The 17,074-nt window shown below is 40.1% G+C and overlaps 1 protein-coding gene across 5 annotated transcripts in view; it reads left to right on the top strand.

Moving 5' to 3' along the window:
• Positions 1-17,074, top strand: part of SOAT1 (sterol O-acyltransferase 1) — a 63,426-nt gene that overhangs the window by 37,878 nt on the left and 8,474 nt on the right. For all 5 annotated transcript variants that reach the window (XM_025389463.1, XM_025389473.1, XM_025389470.1 and 2 more), the window contains 9 exons: positions 3,870-4,021; positions 6,217-6,276; positions 8,168-8,275; positions 10,071-10,353; positions 11,182-11,260; positions 11,953-12,034; positions 12,663-12,708; positions 14,007-14,136; positions 16,642-16,739. In XM_025389463.1, coding sequence (XP_025245248.1) covers positions 3,870-4,021; positions 6,217-6,276; positions 8,168-8,275; positions 10,071-10,353; positions 11,182-11,260; positions 11,953-12,034; positions 12,663-12,708; positions 14,007-14,136; positions 16,642-16,739 — 1,038 coding nt within the window. The remainder of the gene's footprint in view (positions 1-3,869; positions 4,022-6,216; positions 6,277-8,167; positions 8,276-10,070; positions 10,354-11,181; positions 11,261-11,952; positions 12,035-12,662; positions 12,709-14,006; positions 14,137-16,641; positions 16,740-17,074) is intronic.

The following is a 17,074-nucleotide window of genomic DNA, read 5'->3' as shown; positions in this document are numbered from 1 at the left end:
TGGTGTTTAAAATCAGTTGGGTGGGGGGCAGACAGTGAGATGCCAAAAAGCAGTAATATATAGAATTTCAAAGTAAGTGCAATGAAGGAAAAGAATGAGATTCAGTAAGAGAGGAGAATAGAAAGAACTTTAGAGTGAATTATCAGGAGACCTTTTTGAGGAGTCAATTTAGTATAAGTCCTAAGCACTGTATTACCTGTTCCATTGTGTTACTTGTTCTGCTAAGAAAGGTCAGGTTTCTGGTACCATGCCACCAAGATTAAAAGATTGTCTGTGCAAAGACAGGCAGCAAATCAGAGAAATAATTTTTAGACTATCTATAATATGACCTTGTGGAGTTAGACTATAATGTTCTTTAAAACCATTTTTGAAGAAATTGTGATCGAGGGACCTACACTTTTTTTTTTTTTTAGACACTGAAAATGTTATTTACTGATTGGTTTACTTTGTTTTTTTTCTTTCAGCATACTTTAAGATTGTTTTATGTCTCTGTACCTTTGAAAGAGTTATTTACCCATAAATGACCCTGACCTTTTTTCATTTTAATAGTCCAAAGTAATCTTTGCCTGGAAGCCTTTTTAAGTAGAAGAGTTATCTTTCTAAAATGCAAATCTGAACATGTTTATAAATCTTGTGCTTAAAATGTCATTGGCTTCCAGATGTCTTTAGGATAAAATAAATTCTTAAAATGGCTTAAAGGTCCATGATCTAGTCCCTACTTGCTTTTCCAGCCTTATCTGATCATTATCATTTGTTCCTTTAACTATGTGTTCCAACCATAGGGTCTTTATATCATGGTTGATCCCTATTCTTGGAATCTTAAAGGTTATCTAATTCAGCTGCTTATTTAATGCAAAAGGTTTCCTTAAGCTCTAAAATATAGTTTACTAGATTACCTAAACAAGCACCTTTTCTAGTTTCTAGTTAACTGCCTCCTCCCCTCTTCCCCTTCTCCCTTCCTTCCTTCTCTCCATCCATCTCTCATGGTGCAAGGGCTGTCAGAGTCCACTGGCTGCATGAAATTAATATCAGTAGATATGAGATTGAAAAGATAAGCAAATTAGAAAGCCTATAACCTCAACATTATTTTCAAGTTACTGATACAAGACATTATTCAGATTTATTAGTGATCACATACTGAGTTCTAATTAACAAGTTTCATGTGATAGAAGGCAGAAGTAGACTGTTTCTTATGCTATATTTCTTAATATTCCCTCTTACAAAGGGAGTAACAATAATAAGCAGTCACTCATTATTGTCATCACTGCTAGGATCTGTGAAAGGAGGAGATTCAGGAAACGTAAGCATTCACAGAGCAGAGTTCTTTCTTCCTTGTGCCCCGGTGGCAGCACCTTCTATCAACTTTTAATTCCTCAGAGAAAGAGGAGAAGGGCATTAGGAAATGAACATTAGGCATGTAATTATAATGCCATGTAAAGGAATGTGGTAGGTTTAGTTACCTGTTAACAATAAAAGCACAAAATGATAGGATTTGCTTAAATTACAATTTTTATTGTACATTGTTTTACTGTTCCTCATAGGTTAGCTCAGACCGAGGGGGAGAGGTCAGAACAACGAATACCTGGAGAGTGATAACTGTGTCAGGTGCTATCCTGTGTGTTTTCAGTTCCAGACCGTTTTCCATGTGTAATAGTTTCTATCCTGCCGAGCTTTGTTTATAGAATCAAATTGAAAGGGAAAACACCTGTACCACCTAGCCAGTCAGACAGCCTCACATATCTTTTTCTTCGTAGTATCTTTTAACTAGGATATTCCCCTTTTCAAAACACACACACACACACACACAGTCTTGGCTGGGCACAGTGGCTTACACCTGTAATCCCAGCACTTTGGGAGCCTGAGGTGGGCACATCACTTGAGGCCAGGAGTTCAAGACCAGCCTGGACAACATGGTGAGACCACATCTCTATTTAAAAAGATAAAAGTTTCAGGCTGGGCACGGTGGCTCACGCCTGTAATCCCACCACTTTGGGAGGCTGAGGCGGGTGAATCACCTGAGGTTCGAGAACAGCCCGACCACCATGGAGAAACCCCGTCTCTACTAAAAGTAAAAATTGGCTGGGTGTGGTGGTGCATACCTATAATCCTAGCTACTTGGGAGGCTGAGGCAGGAGAATTGCTTAAACCTGGGAGGCGGAGGTTGCAGTGAGCTAAGATGGTGCTGTTGCTCTCCAGCCTGGGCAGCAAGAGTGAAACTCTGTCTCAAAAAAAAAAAAAAAGTTTCAAGGAAGAACTCACTTTTTTGTCAAGTGGTGAAAGCAGCTAGCTGAATAATATTCAGGACTGTCAACCAAGTGGGAGGTCAGAAGCTCACCCTGTCGTCTGCAACCATGGCGGAGTCAGAGGGGCTCAAAGGGCCTGTGCTATACCAAGGCTCCAGTTCCCTGTAATGCTCCAGATGACCCTGGGCAGTCTATTCTTGAGCCCCTTCATAGTCACCGTGATTGTCAACTAAAGAAAAGCTTTTTAAGAATTAAAGTTACTATATTTAGAAGTCTTATTGAGAACTGCAGACAGCCTACTGCCTGGGAGTAGTCTTATAGGAGGTTTTGTTAGCCTGTTCTGGCACTGTATTTTAGTCTACTGTTTATGTATAGGTGGTGGGGGTTTCACATGTGTAAAATTACGTTTGTTTAGAAGTTAGAGTAGAAATATGTTAAGGTTTGGTGTAAGTGTATTTGGTTATAGATTATAGAAATATAATTACTGTCATTTTATAGGAAAAGGCAAGGCTTGGGTTATTATCTTTAAGGAATATAGTGACTTAGGCAAGAGATGTGGAGGAGTGTGTGTTTTATTTTGTCTTAAAAGTATTTGGAAAGTTGTGTATCGTCATAGAGTCAAGAACTTTGTGAAATTGTGTTGGCAAGCAGAAATGAGTAAATACGGCTTTTTTGTTTGTTATTTTGTCTCACATATGGATACCTAAACTACTCACATATGAATGTTACTTCAAGAAAAGAAAGTACATGAATTGATCATATTAAAATAGTTACCTTATAAGTACTATTCTCTACCATCTGAGGTGTCAGAGATTGGGGGTCATAGATGAGGGAGATTGTGAAAGAAATTTACAATACCAGTCTGGGCGCGGTGGCTCATGCCTGTAATCCCAGCACTTTGGGAGGCCAAGGCAGGCGGATCACCTGAGGTCGGGAGTTCGAGACCAGCCTGACCAACATGGAGAAACCCCGTCTCTACTAAAAATACAAAATTAGCTAGGTGTGGTGGCGCATGCCTGTAATCCCAGCCACTCGGGAAGCTGAGGCAGGAGAATCGCTTGAACCCAGGAGGCGGAGGTTACGATGAGCCAAGATCATGGCATTGCACTCCAGCCTGGGCAACAAGAGAACAACTCCATCTCAAAAAAAAAAAAAAAAGGAAAAAAAAAAGAACTTAGAATCATGGTAATTATAACGTGGGGATAAGGCACAGTGGCACCTGCCTGTAATTCTAACATTTTGGGAAGCTGAGGTGGGAGGATTGCTTGAGCCCTAGAGTTCAGCCTGGGCAACATATGGAGACCCTATCTCTATCAAAAAATAAAATATTTGCCGGGAGTGGTGGTGCACACCTGTGATCATAGCTACTTGGGAGGCTGAGGTATTTTGTTTTATGCTTACAAGGGGTATACATTTTAAAAGGGTATAAATCATTATGTTGCTTTTTAGGTAGCTGTTTCTGAAACTTCAAGTCAGATACAGGAATTGATTTTTTGCTTTTACTCTTGTGAACTCACTGTGCCTTTCTTTTGATCCAGCTCTGTTTAAGGGAGCCCTTTAGAGAAATGCTAATGACTCACAAGCATGTATTAGTTCCTCATGTGTTTCTTTGTTTTAAAATTCTAGGAATTGAAGCCATTTTTTATGAAGGAAGTTGGCAGTCACTTTGATGATTTTGTGACCAATCTCATTGAAAAATCAGCATCATTAGATAATGGTGGGTGTGCTCTCACAACCTTTTCTATTCTTGAAGGAGAGAAAAACAACCACAGAGCGAAGTAAGTGTGTGTTATTTTCCTTTAATGCAAACAGTTACTCAGTATAGTTTAGTAGTCAAAATGGACTGCAGCAAATATGCTTGAGTTCACACCCTGGTGCCACTTTTTATTGGCTGTGTGTTACATTGGGAAAGTTGTTTAACCGTTTGAAGGAGAGTGAAGTTTTGTCTTTACGAATAAATTATAACATACATGCATACCTCTTTTAAGACTGATGCCTGGCACAGTGGCTCACGCCTATAACCCCAGCACTTTGGAAGGCCGAGGCAGGTGAATCACCTGAGGTCAGGAGTTCAAGATTGGCCTGGCCAACATGGTTATTTAACCATTTGTCTCTACTAAAAATACAAAAATTAGCCAGGCGTGGTGACAGGCGCCTGTAATTGCTGCTACTCGGGAGGCTGAGGCATGAGGATCACTTGAACCCGGGAGGCGGAGGTTGCAGTGAGCAGAGATTGTGCCACTGCACTCCAGAGAGTCTGTCTCCAAAAAAAAAAAAAAAAAAAACCACACACTGACTAATAAGGTCAGACGTAGTGGCTCACACCCGTAATCTCAGCACTTTGGGAGGGCAAGGTGGGTGGATCACTTGAGGTCAGTAGTTTGAGACCAGGCTGGCCAACATGGTGAAACCCTGTCTTTACCAAAAAATACAACAATTAACTGGACGTGGTGATGCACACCTGTCGTCCTAGCTACTCAGGAGACTGAGGCATGAGAATCGCTTGAACCTGGGCGGCAGAGGTTGTAGTGAGCCAAGATCGCGCCACTGCACTCCAGCCTCGGCAAGAGAGACCCTGTCTCCAAAAAAACAAAAACAAAAACAAAAACAGACCGACTAATAAAACAACATAGCCAACGCTTGCTGAGTGTTCTACATCATGAATTTATTTAAACCAAACAGTGATCCTATGAGACAGATAACTGTAACTATCCACATGTTACAGATTAGGAAACTAAAGCACAGAGTACTTAATTAAATGTCCAAAATTACAGAGCAGGGATTTGAACCTAGAGTCTGGCTCTAGAGTCCTTGCTCTTAATCATATCATGACTGGGCACGGTGGCTCATGCCTGTAATCCCAGCACTTTGGGAGGCCAAGGCAGGTGGACTACAAGGTCGGGAGTTAAATATCAGCCTGGCCAAGATAGTGAAACCGTGTCTCTACTAAAAATACAAAAATTAGCCGGTTGCCATGGCAAATGCCTATAATCCCAGCTACTCGGGAGGCTGAGGCAGGAGAATCACTCCAACCTGGGGGAAGGAGGTTGCAGTGAGCTGAGATCATACCAGTGCACTTCAGCCTGGGCGACAGAGTGAGACTGACTCAAAAAAAAAAAGAAAAAAAACCATATCACTGTGTGCCTCTCTATTGCACTGTATACAATACTTGTGATAAAGTACAGTGGCATTAGTATATGCTTTTCTAGTTGATGGTTCATCCAGAATAATCAAGTGAAGGCTATCAAAGGCTAATATGTGTTAACTTGCCATTCCATGCTCTTCTCAGTGTTATGCCCCTGTTCGGAGGCATAGACTCATGTTCTGGAGAATAGTTTTGACCAATTATAGTTAAGTGCTGGTAGTAGTACCAAAAGCCCTAAAGAAGATGAGCAAGATGTTAAAATGGGAGTTTTTAGTAACTTGCAACAACCTTTAAGGTCAGAAGGCTGCTGGGAGTTGCTGGAAGTACTTTGATATCAGGAAGGGTATGGTAAACATCAGTGCAGTTTCAGAGGACAGATCAATAACAGTATATATATGACCTGGAGTAGAGGGTGCTTGGAGGCCTGTCTATGACCTCAGGGGATCTCTACAAGAAGGAAAAGTGATTGCCAAAGTCCACGGGGCCTGGATGTGGCGACCTTCCCATTCTCTACAAGAAGGAAAAGTGATTGCCAAAGTCCATAGGGGCTGGGGGTGGCGAACTTTCCATTCTTAAGAGTTGTGTATGTACCTGCCTCACAGCATGGTTCAGAGGGAGTAAATGAAATAACGTACATAAAAACTGTAACACAAAATTTGGATCTGTTTTAGCCGGGCATGGTGGCAGGCACCTGTAATCCTAGTAGTGAAAAGGTCACTGGTCAATTAATGTTAGATGGTGTTATTGGTATATTCTCTTGTCTGTGGGATCAGATTTCTTATAATACTTGAAGTACTTATATCTTGTTTTAATTTTTCCTCTTCTCAGGGATTTGAGAGCACCTCCAGAACAAGGAAAGATTTTTATTGCAAGGCGATCTCTCTTAGAGTGAGTATTTTTAGTTGTTTTTAATTAAATATGTTTGAATTTTTTTAAAAAGCTATTCTTACAGAATCATTGCTTAGTATATGGATATGTAATGAGTTTGTTCTGTATCTGTATAAATCATTAGTGGGTTTTTTGTTGTATGTTCTCTCTTGCTCCTTTCTGATCTTCTGGTTCTGTATCTAGTTTCGAAAGAGGAGTTAGGGATACGAATGGTTATCTGGGCTTGGCACTGTGACTCACACCTATAATCCTAGCATTTTGGGAGGCTGAGGCAGGCAGATTGCTTGAGTCCGGGAGTTTGCCAAAGACCAGTTTGGGCAGCATGGCAAGACTCTCTCTACAAAAAATACAGAAAATTAGCCAGGCTTGGTGGTGCATACCTGTAATCCCAGCTACTCAGGAGTCTGAGACAGGGGGATCACTTGAGCCCGGGAAGGTGGAGATTGCAGTGGGCTGAGATTGTGCCACTGCACTCCAGACTGAGCGACAGGTGCAACACCCAGCAACTCCAGCCTGGGTGACAGAGCAAGACTGTCTCAATAAAAAAAGAAGTGTACTTTTCTTTAAAAAGACATCTTATGCTTATCAAAAGTTACTTTCTGTGAGTCAAATTTATGTTTACTACTTCCCCTAGATAAGAAGGCCTGTTTTCTAAGCATGTAATGTGCTGTTTAGTGTTTTCTAAGCATAATGTATAGTGTTCAGTGTTCTGTCACACTGTAGGTTGAAGGAATTAATCTTCTAAAATTTACATCTGGGGGAAAACGCAGGTTTTTCACATAAAAGGGAAAAGAAAATTTATTTTAAACATTATAATTAGGATTTTAGTGATAGAATTTATACATGAAAAATAAACAAAATTACACATTAACTTAAAAAAAAAATTTTAACCAAGGAAATAGAACATGCTTTCTGTGGCTCAGATGAGGTTTTTTTAGACTAGGAAGATTCTTAGTCCAGAGATTGAGTAGTAGTATATTAAATTACTAAAAAGCATTTAGAAGGTTAGCATTATCATTCCAGAAACAAGTTAAAACAAGTTAAAAAACCTGTTTTAGTCAGATATAAAAGATTTATTTAGGAAAAGTCATCTACATTATTGTTACATTCTTTTTTTTTTTTTTTTTTTGAGACGGAGTCTTACTCTGTCGCCCAGGCTGGAGTGCAGTGGCCGGATCTCAGCTCACTGCAAGCTCCGCCTCCCGGGTTTACGCCATTCTCCTGCCTCAGCCTTCCGAGTAGCTGGGACTACAGGCGCCCACCACCTCGCCCGGCTAGTTTTTTGTATTTTTTTTTAGTAGAGACGGGGTTTCACTGTGTTAGCCAGGATGGTCTCGATCTCCTGACCTCGTGATCCGCCCGTCTGGGCCTCCCAAAGTGCTGGGATTACAGGCTTGAGCCACCGTGCCCGGCCTATTGTTACATTCTAAAAGAAAATTAGACCAGTCTTAAATACAAATGTCAATGAGGAGAAGGTAAAATCTTTGTAAATGGTTGAGTTTTATAGACGTGTAGAGTAGTAGTTGGTTATCATTATCATCATGATCAACATTATAGAAATTCATGTCAATTTTAACATTTTGGAAACAGATAGTACTTAATATATATTAAATTTAGGGAGTAGAATGTATGCATAGGATTAAAAAAATTCTTAGCATTTGAAATAGTTTGTTTCCTGTTTCTAGTGAATGGCCTTTGTTTACTTAGAAAACATCCATTTCTGGTAGGTTTTAAAGAATGTAGACCATTCTTTTTTGAGATGTTTTTGGACAGTGGATTAAGCACCTTCTGAATGGCTTTAAGTTAACTGCTTTAAGAAAAGACTTTACTGTATGGTGTTTTAAATTTAAATATAGATTATTAACTTGTTTTGTTTGAACTACATTTACAGTGAGCTGCTTGAAGTGGACCACATCAGAACAATATATCACATGTTTATTGCCCTCCTCATTCTCTTTATCCTGAGCACACTTGTAGTAGATTACATTGATGAAGGAAGGTAAGATAACAAAAAAGATGGCTGGCTAGTTGATGCATGAGAAGTTAGGGGTTTTCACTAAATTTTGGTAAATTGATTAAATTGCTTCAGGAAATCCTAAAGCAGCAGATTTGAGGGTGATATTCCTCTGCCCTGAAAAGTTTAACTGATGAGAAAATTAGAAGTTTCATTACTTTTCTTTTCAAAATGGTTTATTTGAATAGACCATGATCAGTAGTTTCTAGGTAATTTTCCCAAATGGGAGAACTTTGTACACAGTTGACTTATGAACAACATGGGTTTGAACTGTGCATGTCCACTTATACGCGGCAGTTTTGCTTTTTCTTTTCTTTTCTTTTGTTTTTATTTTTGAGACGGAGTCTCACTCTTGTTGCCCAGGCTGGAGTGCAATGGCGCCATCTCGGCTCACCACAACCTCTGCCCCCTGGGTTCAAGCGATTCTCCTGCCTCAGCCTCCCGAGTAGCTGGGATTACAGTCATGCACCACCACGCCCGGCGCATTTTCTGGTTTTTTTTTTTTTAGTAGAGACGGGGTTTCTCCATATCGGTCAGGCTAGTCCCGAACTCCCTACCTCAGGTGATCGCCCACCTCAGCCTCCCAAAGTGCTGGGATTACAGGCGTGAGCCGCCACATCTGGCTGGAATTTTTTCAGTCAATATGTTTAGCACTCTGTATCCATGGGTTCTACATCTGCAAGCAAAGGCAGATTGGGATCTAGAGTATTCCAGGATGTGAAACACACATATAAAAATGGCAGATTTTTCATATCTGTGGGTTCCACGGGGCCAACTGTGGGACTTGAATTTGCATAGATTTTGGTGTCTGCACACTGTCCTGGAACCAGTCCCCTATATGTAGGGAGGGATAACTGTATATGATTGATTAACTTTTTGATTGTCTTTGTTTAAGATGGTTACTTAGAACAAGTAGCTTATTGAAATTGAAGGTTGAAAAATTTGATATTTATTTTTAATGTGAAAGTCAAATTGTAGGCCAGGCATGATTGCTCATGCCTGTAATCTCAGCACTTTGGGAGGCCAAGGCAGGAGGATCACTTGAGCTCAGGAGTTCGAGACCAGCCTGGGCAACATCTCTGCAAAAAATTTAAAAATTAGCCAGGCATGGTGGCACACATTTGTAGTTCCAGCTACTCAGGAGGATGAGATGGGAGGATCACTTGAGCCAGGGAGGTTGAGGCTGCAGTGGAACTGTGTTTGTGCCACTGCACTCCAGCCTGGGTGACAAAGGAGACCCGATCTCAAAATAAAATTTCAAAACTCGAATTGTAGCTTAAAATTTGTGTGTGGTAATCATGGATTGAATTATGTACTTTTTTTGAAAATTAAATTTGGAGATAATGGTATAGTATATTAACAGATTTTTTAAATTGTACATATTTCTTGTGAAAAATCGTCTTTTGTATATAAGAATGATTGCTCTTTGAATATTTTCCATAGGATATTTTAGAGTTAAAAAATTAATGTGAGAATCTAATCTTTCAGAAGTTCAAAGTCCAATTATCTTAGATATCTTAAGTTTGAAGACAGTATTTATCTTAGGACTTTTAGAAAACTTGTTTCTAAAGAACATATATTGTTGATATATATATTGTAAAGCAGATGGTTAGAAGCAGATCTCTAACTAGCAGAACTATTACATCCATGACTTCAGCGTATTAATGTTGTGGTGTTTCATAAGGTTGAAAGTTTGGTGTTTGAAAGTTTTAAATTCTGTGAACTCAGTGTATATTAAAAATTCACCTCTATGTTCTTTTTCTGTACCTTTTCTCCCCAGGCTGGTGCTTGAGTTCAGCCTCCTGTCCTATGCTTTTGGCAAATTTCCTACCGTTGTTTGGACCTGGTGGATCATGTTTCTGTCTACATTTTCAGTTCCCTATTTTCTGTTTCAACGTTGGGCCACTGGCTATAGCAAGAGTTCTCATCCGCTGATCAATTCTCTCTTCCATGGCTTTCTTTTCATGGTCTTCCAGATTGGAATTCTAGGTTTTGGACCAACATACGTTGTGTTAGCATATACACTGCCACCAGCCTCCCGGTTCATCATTATATTCGAGCAGGTAAGGCTTTAAGTGTTACCCAAGGCGATGCTGTTCTCAGCTAAAATAATAATAATGATGATGACATACTGATACTATTATTTTTAGCTGTATCAGCTTGGATAAATTTTCATGTATTGTTCCTTTTGCCATTATCTATAAAATTGTTAAACTAGAATCTTCTCACCTCTTAAGTTTCATTCTAGCTTCCATGTTCTCTGAATTTTGATAAATAAAATAAATTACATTGAACTTTTTTTTTTTTTTTTTTTTTTTTTTGGGGGACAGAATCTCGCTCTGTCACCCAGGCTGGAGTGCAGTGGCACTATCTCGGCTCACTGCAACCCCCGCCTCCCAGGTTCAAGCGATTTTTCAGCCTCAGCCTCCCAAGTGGCTGGGACTACAGGCGCCTGCCACCACACCTGGCTAATTTTTGTATTTTTAGTAGAGACAGGGTTTCACCATATTGGCTAGGCTGGTCTCAAACTCCTGACCTCTTGATCTGCCTGCTGTGGCCTCCCAAAGTGCTGGGTTTACAGGTGTGAGCCACTGGGCTTGGCCACATTGAACTATTTTTGATGCATCAAGATTTTGTTCCTGAATACTTTTTGTAAAAGTCATTTAAATTATAAAATATTTTCGTAATTAAAAACTTCACTTTTGAAATGTCAGATTCATTGTTTTGTCATGTAACTATTTCTATCTAAATAAAGGTTTTATTTTGATTTGTTTCTACACTCATCAGGATTTTCTGACTTTATTGGCTGTCTATAATGTGTTTGACTAATGGAAAGGACACTTGCAGGAGACTTTCTTTGAACAGACATCTTTTTCCTCCTGCTTTTGTAGATTCGTTTTGTAATGAAGGCCCACTCATTTGTCAGAGAGAACGTGCCTCGGGTACTAAATTCAGCTAAGGAGAAATCAAGTATGTAATTTCTTTTGTACATTCTTTCTTCCTCCCCTCCCCCTATCCCATTCCCTTCCCTTCTTTCCTTCTTTTCTTCCTTCCTTCCTCCCTGCCTTCTTTCCTTCCTTCCTCCCTGCCTTCTTTCCTCCCTCCCTCCCTCCCTTCCTTCCTTTCTTCCTTCCTCTCTCTCTTTTCTTTTGTTTGTGTAATTTCATTAGTTTAAAGGATTATTGACTGGATATTTCACCCTTTGTTGTTTGCTGGGGTGTCACATCATATATTGCAGAGATTGTGTTTTATTTCAAATATATATGATCCATATTGATTTTGAGGACTACTTCATTGTTTCCTGACTATTCCTGCTTTGCCCTTGGACCTATAATTTTAAAAAAATTGATTATCTTTTGTAACTTTGCATTATTTTTATGGAATGTTAATAGCCTCATTACACCTGTGCCTGCCTATTCTTTGCACATTGTTGCTTCACACTCTAGAAGTTATCTCAGTCACAGGAATAACTTGGTTTAAAGAGATTGATAATAATTCAATTCGTGCAAGAATAAGAAGTCATTTTAGAGGTCAGGAAAAAAGAACATGAGCTGATAAGTCATTTTATTCTTCCCTGTTATGTGCTTCCTTGTATCCCCCCCTTTATTTTTGCTGTGAAAAATCAAAGAACCTCTGATCTAACTATAGTTTGCCTTTTCTAGGCACTGTTCCGATACCTACAGTCAACCAATATTTGTACTTCTTATTTGCTCCTACCCTTATCTACCGTGACAGCTATCCCAGGTAATGGTACTATGAAGCAGAAATGTGGTAAGCACCAAAAGTGTGGCATGAGTGAGGTAGGATAGATAAACAGGGGCCAGTTAATGTAGGGACATAGAAAATATAGAATGAGTTTTCATTTTCTGTCTGATCTGGGAAGCCTCAAATGGTGAGTAGAGAAGTTTAATTTGGTTATAGTAATTCTTGACAGAATAATCAAGTATCTCATATGGTCATAAATGATGTTCTGTGTGTAAAACCATTAATTAATTTATTTTATTTTATTTTTTTTCTGAGATGGGAGTCTTGCTCTGTCACCCAGGCTGCAACGTAGCATCCAGTGGTGCTATGTTGGCTCCCTGCAACCTCTGCCCCCTGGGTTCACGTGATTCTCCTGCCTCAGTGTCCCAAGTAGCTGGCATTACAGGTGTGCGCCACCACGCCCAGTTAGTTTTGTTGTATTTTTAGTAGAGATGGGGTTTCACCATGTTGGCCAGGCTGGTCTCGAGCTCCTGGTCACTGCCTTCCAAAGTGCTTGGATTACAGGTGTGAGCCACCGCGCCTGACCAAGAAACATTAATTGTGAGGGTCTTTATTCAAGTTCAATTACTTTATTTAGAAACCTTATTTTTGTTTCTTTCTTTTTCAGGAATCCCACTGTAAGATGGGGTTATGTCGCTATGCAGTTTGCACAGGTACGTTTTTGTAACTGTCTATGGTATGTTGATTAGGAGATGGGGATTCATATTTATGATAATAATATAATCTACCTAAATCTAATTGGGAACTAAGAATGCTTTCTGTTGACATTATGCAGTCTTTTAAACTATTTCCAGTATACTAAATGGTGTTTGTTTTGCCAACATCAGAAGTAATTTTCTTTAATAAAAGAATATATTAGGCCAGGCGCAGTGACTCACGCCTGTAATCCCAGCACTTTGGGTGGCCAAGGTGGGCAGATCACGAGGTCAGGAGTTTGAGACCAGCCTGACCAACATGGTGAAACCCCATCTCTACTAAAAATACAAAAATTAGCCTGGCGTGGTGGCACGTACCTGTAATCTCAGCTACTCGGAAGGCTGAGGCAGGAGAATTGCTTGAACCTGGGATACGGAGGTTACAGTGAGCTGAGATCAGGCCACTGTACTCCAGCCTGGGCAACAGAGCAAGACTCCATCTCAAAAAAAAAAAAAAAAAAAAAAATGTATTATTTTATAAAGTAATTCTAGTTGGTAATGTCAGTAAACATTAATTTGCCCCTTCCTGTTTCTCGGGGGAGGTGTATATGTGTGTGGGTATGGTCTGACTCTTCCCCATTCCTCCTCCCACCTCCATCAGAATCATTAATCCTGGAAGATCCCATTTTAAATCATTGTCTCAATCAAATGCCCATTTATGAAATAAGTTCTTTTGTTAAAAGGGTTTTTTTTTTTTTTTTAGACAAAGTCCCGCTCTGTCACCTAGGCCGGAGTGCAGTGATGCAATCTTGGCTCACTGCAGCCTCCACCTCCCGAGTTCAAGCAATTCTCCTGCATAAGCCTCCTGAGTAACTGGGATTACAGGTGCCTACCACCACGCCTGGCTAATTTTTGTATTTTTAGTAGAGATAGGGTTTCACCATGTTGGCCAGGCTGGTTTCGAACTCCTGACCTCAAGTCATCAACCTGCCTCAGCCTCCCAAAGTGGTAGGATTACAGGAGTGAGCCACTGTACCCGACCATGTTACGGGTTTTAAGCAGCAGGAAAAACAGGTTCTAAGAGTAAGCTCTTTTAAAAATATCATTTGGTAAAGGGTTAGGAAAAGTGATGGTAGAAACTAGGCTTGAGTAATCTCTCTGAAGGATTATAGCAGTCTTCTATACTAGTGTTAAATGGAATACATATGCGAACGTTACTTTAAGGGTCATATCTGCACTTTCTTTTGGAGAGAAAAACATCGCCTTCCATTTTATTAAGCCATCGTTATTATAATTCTGTCTCTGTTATGTTCCAGGTCTTTGGTTGCTTTTTCTATGTGTACTACATCTTTGAAAGACTTTGTGCCCCCTTGTTTCGGAATATCAAACAGGAGCCCTTCAGCGCTCGTGTTCTGGTCCTATGTGTATTTAACTCCATCTTGCCAGGTAACATGGGTACTTGTTAATTTGGTAATTAACAAGTGAATTAATGTATAAATTCACGAGGTAAATAGAAAGCTATTGCCTATGAGCACCTTTGGTTTGCCTACTTTTTCATCTAAACTTCTATACGTCTATACCCATCTTGACCTCTTTTGCGTCTGTTTTATAAATGAAGTATCCTTCTTCCAGTCGCAGGTCAGTCTTTCATCTTCTGGCTTTCACTCAAGTTGTGCCTTCTCTGACAGTGGACAGTCTGCATTCATGCTGTGTCTTCCTGTTCACTATTCAGTTCATTGTCATCTTGCTCCTAATTCCACCAAGCCACTCAAATGCCCTTTGTTGAAATTACTAGTAACCTCCATATTCTAATCCAGTGGATGGATTAAGACGTACTTTAACCCTTATCCAAGTTGACCTCCATGAAGCATTGGGTGCTGCTGACCACATTTTGAAATCTCTCTTGTCACTATTTACTTTCTCTTTTTTTTGAAACCGGGTCTCTCTTTGTCACCCAGTCTGAATGCAGTGGTGTGATCATGGCTTACTAGCCTTGACCTCTTGGGCTCAAGTGCTCCTCTAGCCTCAGTAGCTGGGACTACAGGTGCATGCCACCACGCCTGGCTAAGTTTTTATTTTTTGGAGAGACGGGGTCTCCCTGTGTTGCCCAGGCCGTTCTCAAACTCCTGGGCTCAAGTTATCCTCCTGTCTCTGCCTCTCAAAGTGCTGGGGTTACAGGCTTGAGCCACCATGCCCGACCTTTTACCACTATTTCTTATTTTCCTCCTGTCTTTCTGGCCATACCTTGATTTCTTAAATTTATTTATTTATTTATTTATTTTTTGTCTACTATAAAGATATATGAGTACCTAGTACTATGCCAGGTGCAGAGGACTCAGAAGTGAACAAGACATGTATTATCTTTACACTCTGGGAGTTTTTATAGTTTCCCTTACTTTTCCTCTTTCCTTTACTCATTGAATGTTGGTAATGTTTTGTGTCATCACCTTCCCTTTCTTTTCTTCTCTTGCATTCCTCTTACAGTAACCCTCCCTCACCGGCCCCAAGACTTATTTGAATGAACTCTATCTGTCCCTAAAATAGAATATGTGTTACATACCTGAGTGTCTTCCTCACTAGCTGCAAAGTTATTGAGATCAAGGATTGTCTTTTATAGCCAATCACAGTCTCTCTCATATTGTCTGGTACATAGTTGATGCTCTATAAATATATATTTTTTAATAAATGAGTGAAAGAGGTGGACATATAAATGGATATTTTACAATATATTGTAATATGTACTACATAAGTAGGATAAACAAAATGCTTATGGCCTTTGTTTCGTATTAGAGAGAACATTTAATACTGGGTATTGAAAAATAGGTATTTGCCTGGCAGAGAATTGGTGGAAAGGTCATTCTAGGTAGTGGGATGGATGCAAGGGAGTGGAGCATTCTGGAATGGCATAAATCCAGTTGTGGATGATATTTACAACACTTAGAGGGTAGAATCATTGGAGATATGTTTAGAATGTTATCTGTGTCACTATGTTAACCGTGTCACTGTTAACGTTTTGGACTGGTTAATTCTTTGTTTGGAGTGGCAGTCTTCTGCATTGTGGCATAATCTGTTTAGCAGCATCCTGGCCTCTAGCAACTAGATACCAGTGGCACAGCTCCCTCTCCTCCAATTGTCACAGCACTGGTGCAGTGGCTTGCACCGTAGTCCCAGCTACCCTGGAGGCTAAGGTGGGAGGATCACTTGAGCCCTGTGAGTTGAAGTTCAGCCTGGGCAACATAGTGAGACCCTGTCTCTTAAAAACAAAAAGTCTCTAGAATTTCAAGTGTCCTGTGGGGGAGAGGGGCCAAAGTCTCTCCCCAGTTTTAAACAATTGCTGAAGACGGGGGTATAGGGGCCAGATTTTTAAAGGGCCTTGGGTACCAGGTTAAGCCATATATCTAGGCATTTCTTAAAAACAAACTGGGTAGGCTGGGCGTGGTGGCTCACGCCTGTAATCCCAGCACTTTGGGAGGCCGAGCTGGGTGGATCACGAGGTCAGGAGATCGAGACCAGCCTGGTCAACATGGTGAAACCCTGTCTCTACTAAAAATGCAAAAACTTAGTCGGGTGTGGTGGCACGTGCCTGTAATCCCAGCTACTCGGGAGGCTGAGGTAGGAGAATTGCTTGAACCCTGGAGGTGGAGGTTGCAGTGAGCCGAGATCTCTCCATTGCACTCCAGCCTGGGTGACAGAGTGAGACTCTGTCTCCAAAAAAAAAAAAAAAAACCCAGACTAGGTAACGTCATTTGTTGAACCCACTTTGAAGGAAGTTACTGTTTTAAAATTAAGATAATTAACTCCAAAAGCATATCATCTCTGGAATGGGTAAACTGGAATAATAACTTATATTTTACAAAATAATACCAGCTAAATAAAATGATGTGATATAATTAGTTGCTTGGCATGTGAGCTATTTGGAAAGACTGTTAATATTGTTAATCTTATTTTTAGGTGTGCTGATTCTCTTCCTTACTTTTTTTGCCTTTTTGCACTGCTGGCTCAATGCCTTTGCTGAGATGTTACGCTTTGGCGACAGGATGTTCTATAAGGTAGTATATACTTAGACTTAGCTTTCTTTTCACTTTTTTTTGTCTTCCTCATTATTAAGTATTTCGACATTGTTGGCCAATGTCACCAGCCTTTCACACAAACATTGTGAAATAATTTTCTTTTCTACAAATTTTGCCAATATTCTCTGAAATTCAGTTACAGATATAACTAGCATAACCTTGTGTTTTCTTCTGTCTCTAATGTCTGCTCCCTTATCATAAGCACGTGGTTTCTGCTGGATCCTGCGAGGATATATTGGTGATTCCAGTAGGAAACTATTGGTTCAGAGCACACCATGAGACTTCCCTGAGTGTTCATTCATTTGAAATGGACC

The sequence above is a fragment of the Theropithecus gelada genome, chromosome 1 (genome assembly GCF_003255815.1).
Source record: "Theropithecus gelada isolate Dixy chromosome 1, Tgel_1.0, whole genome shotgun sequence".
NCBI classification, from domain to species: Eukaryota; Metazoa; Chordata; class Mammalia; order Primates; family Cercopithecidae; genus Theropithecus; species Theropithecus gelada.
Note: the sequence above shows the minus strand (reverse complement) of the source record. Positions and strands in the feature narration are given on the sequence as shown.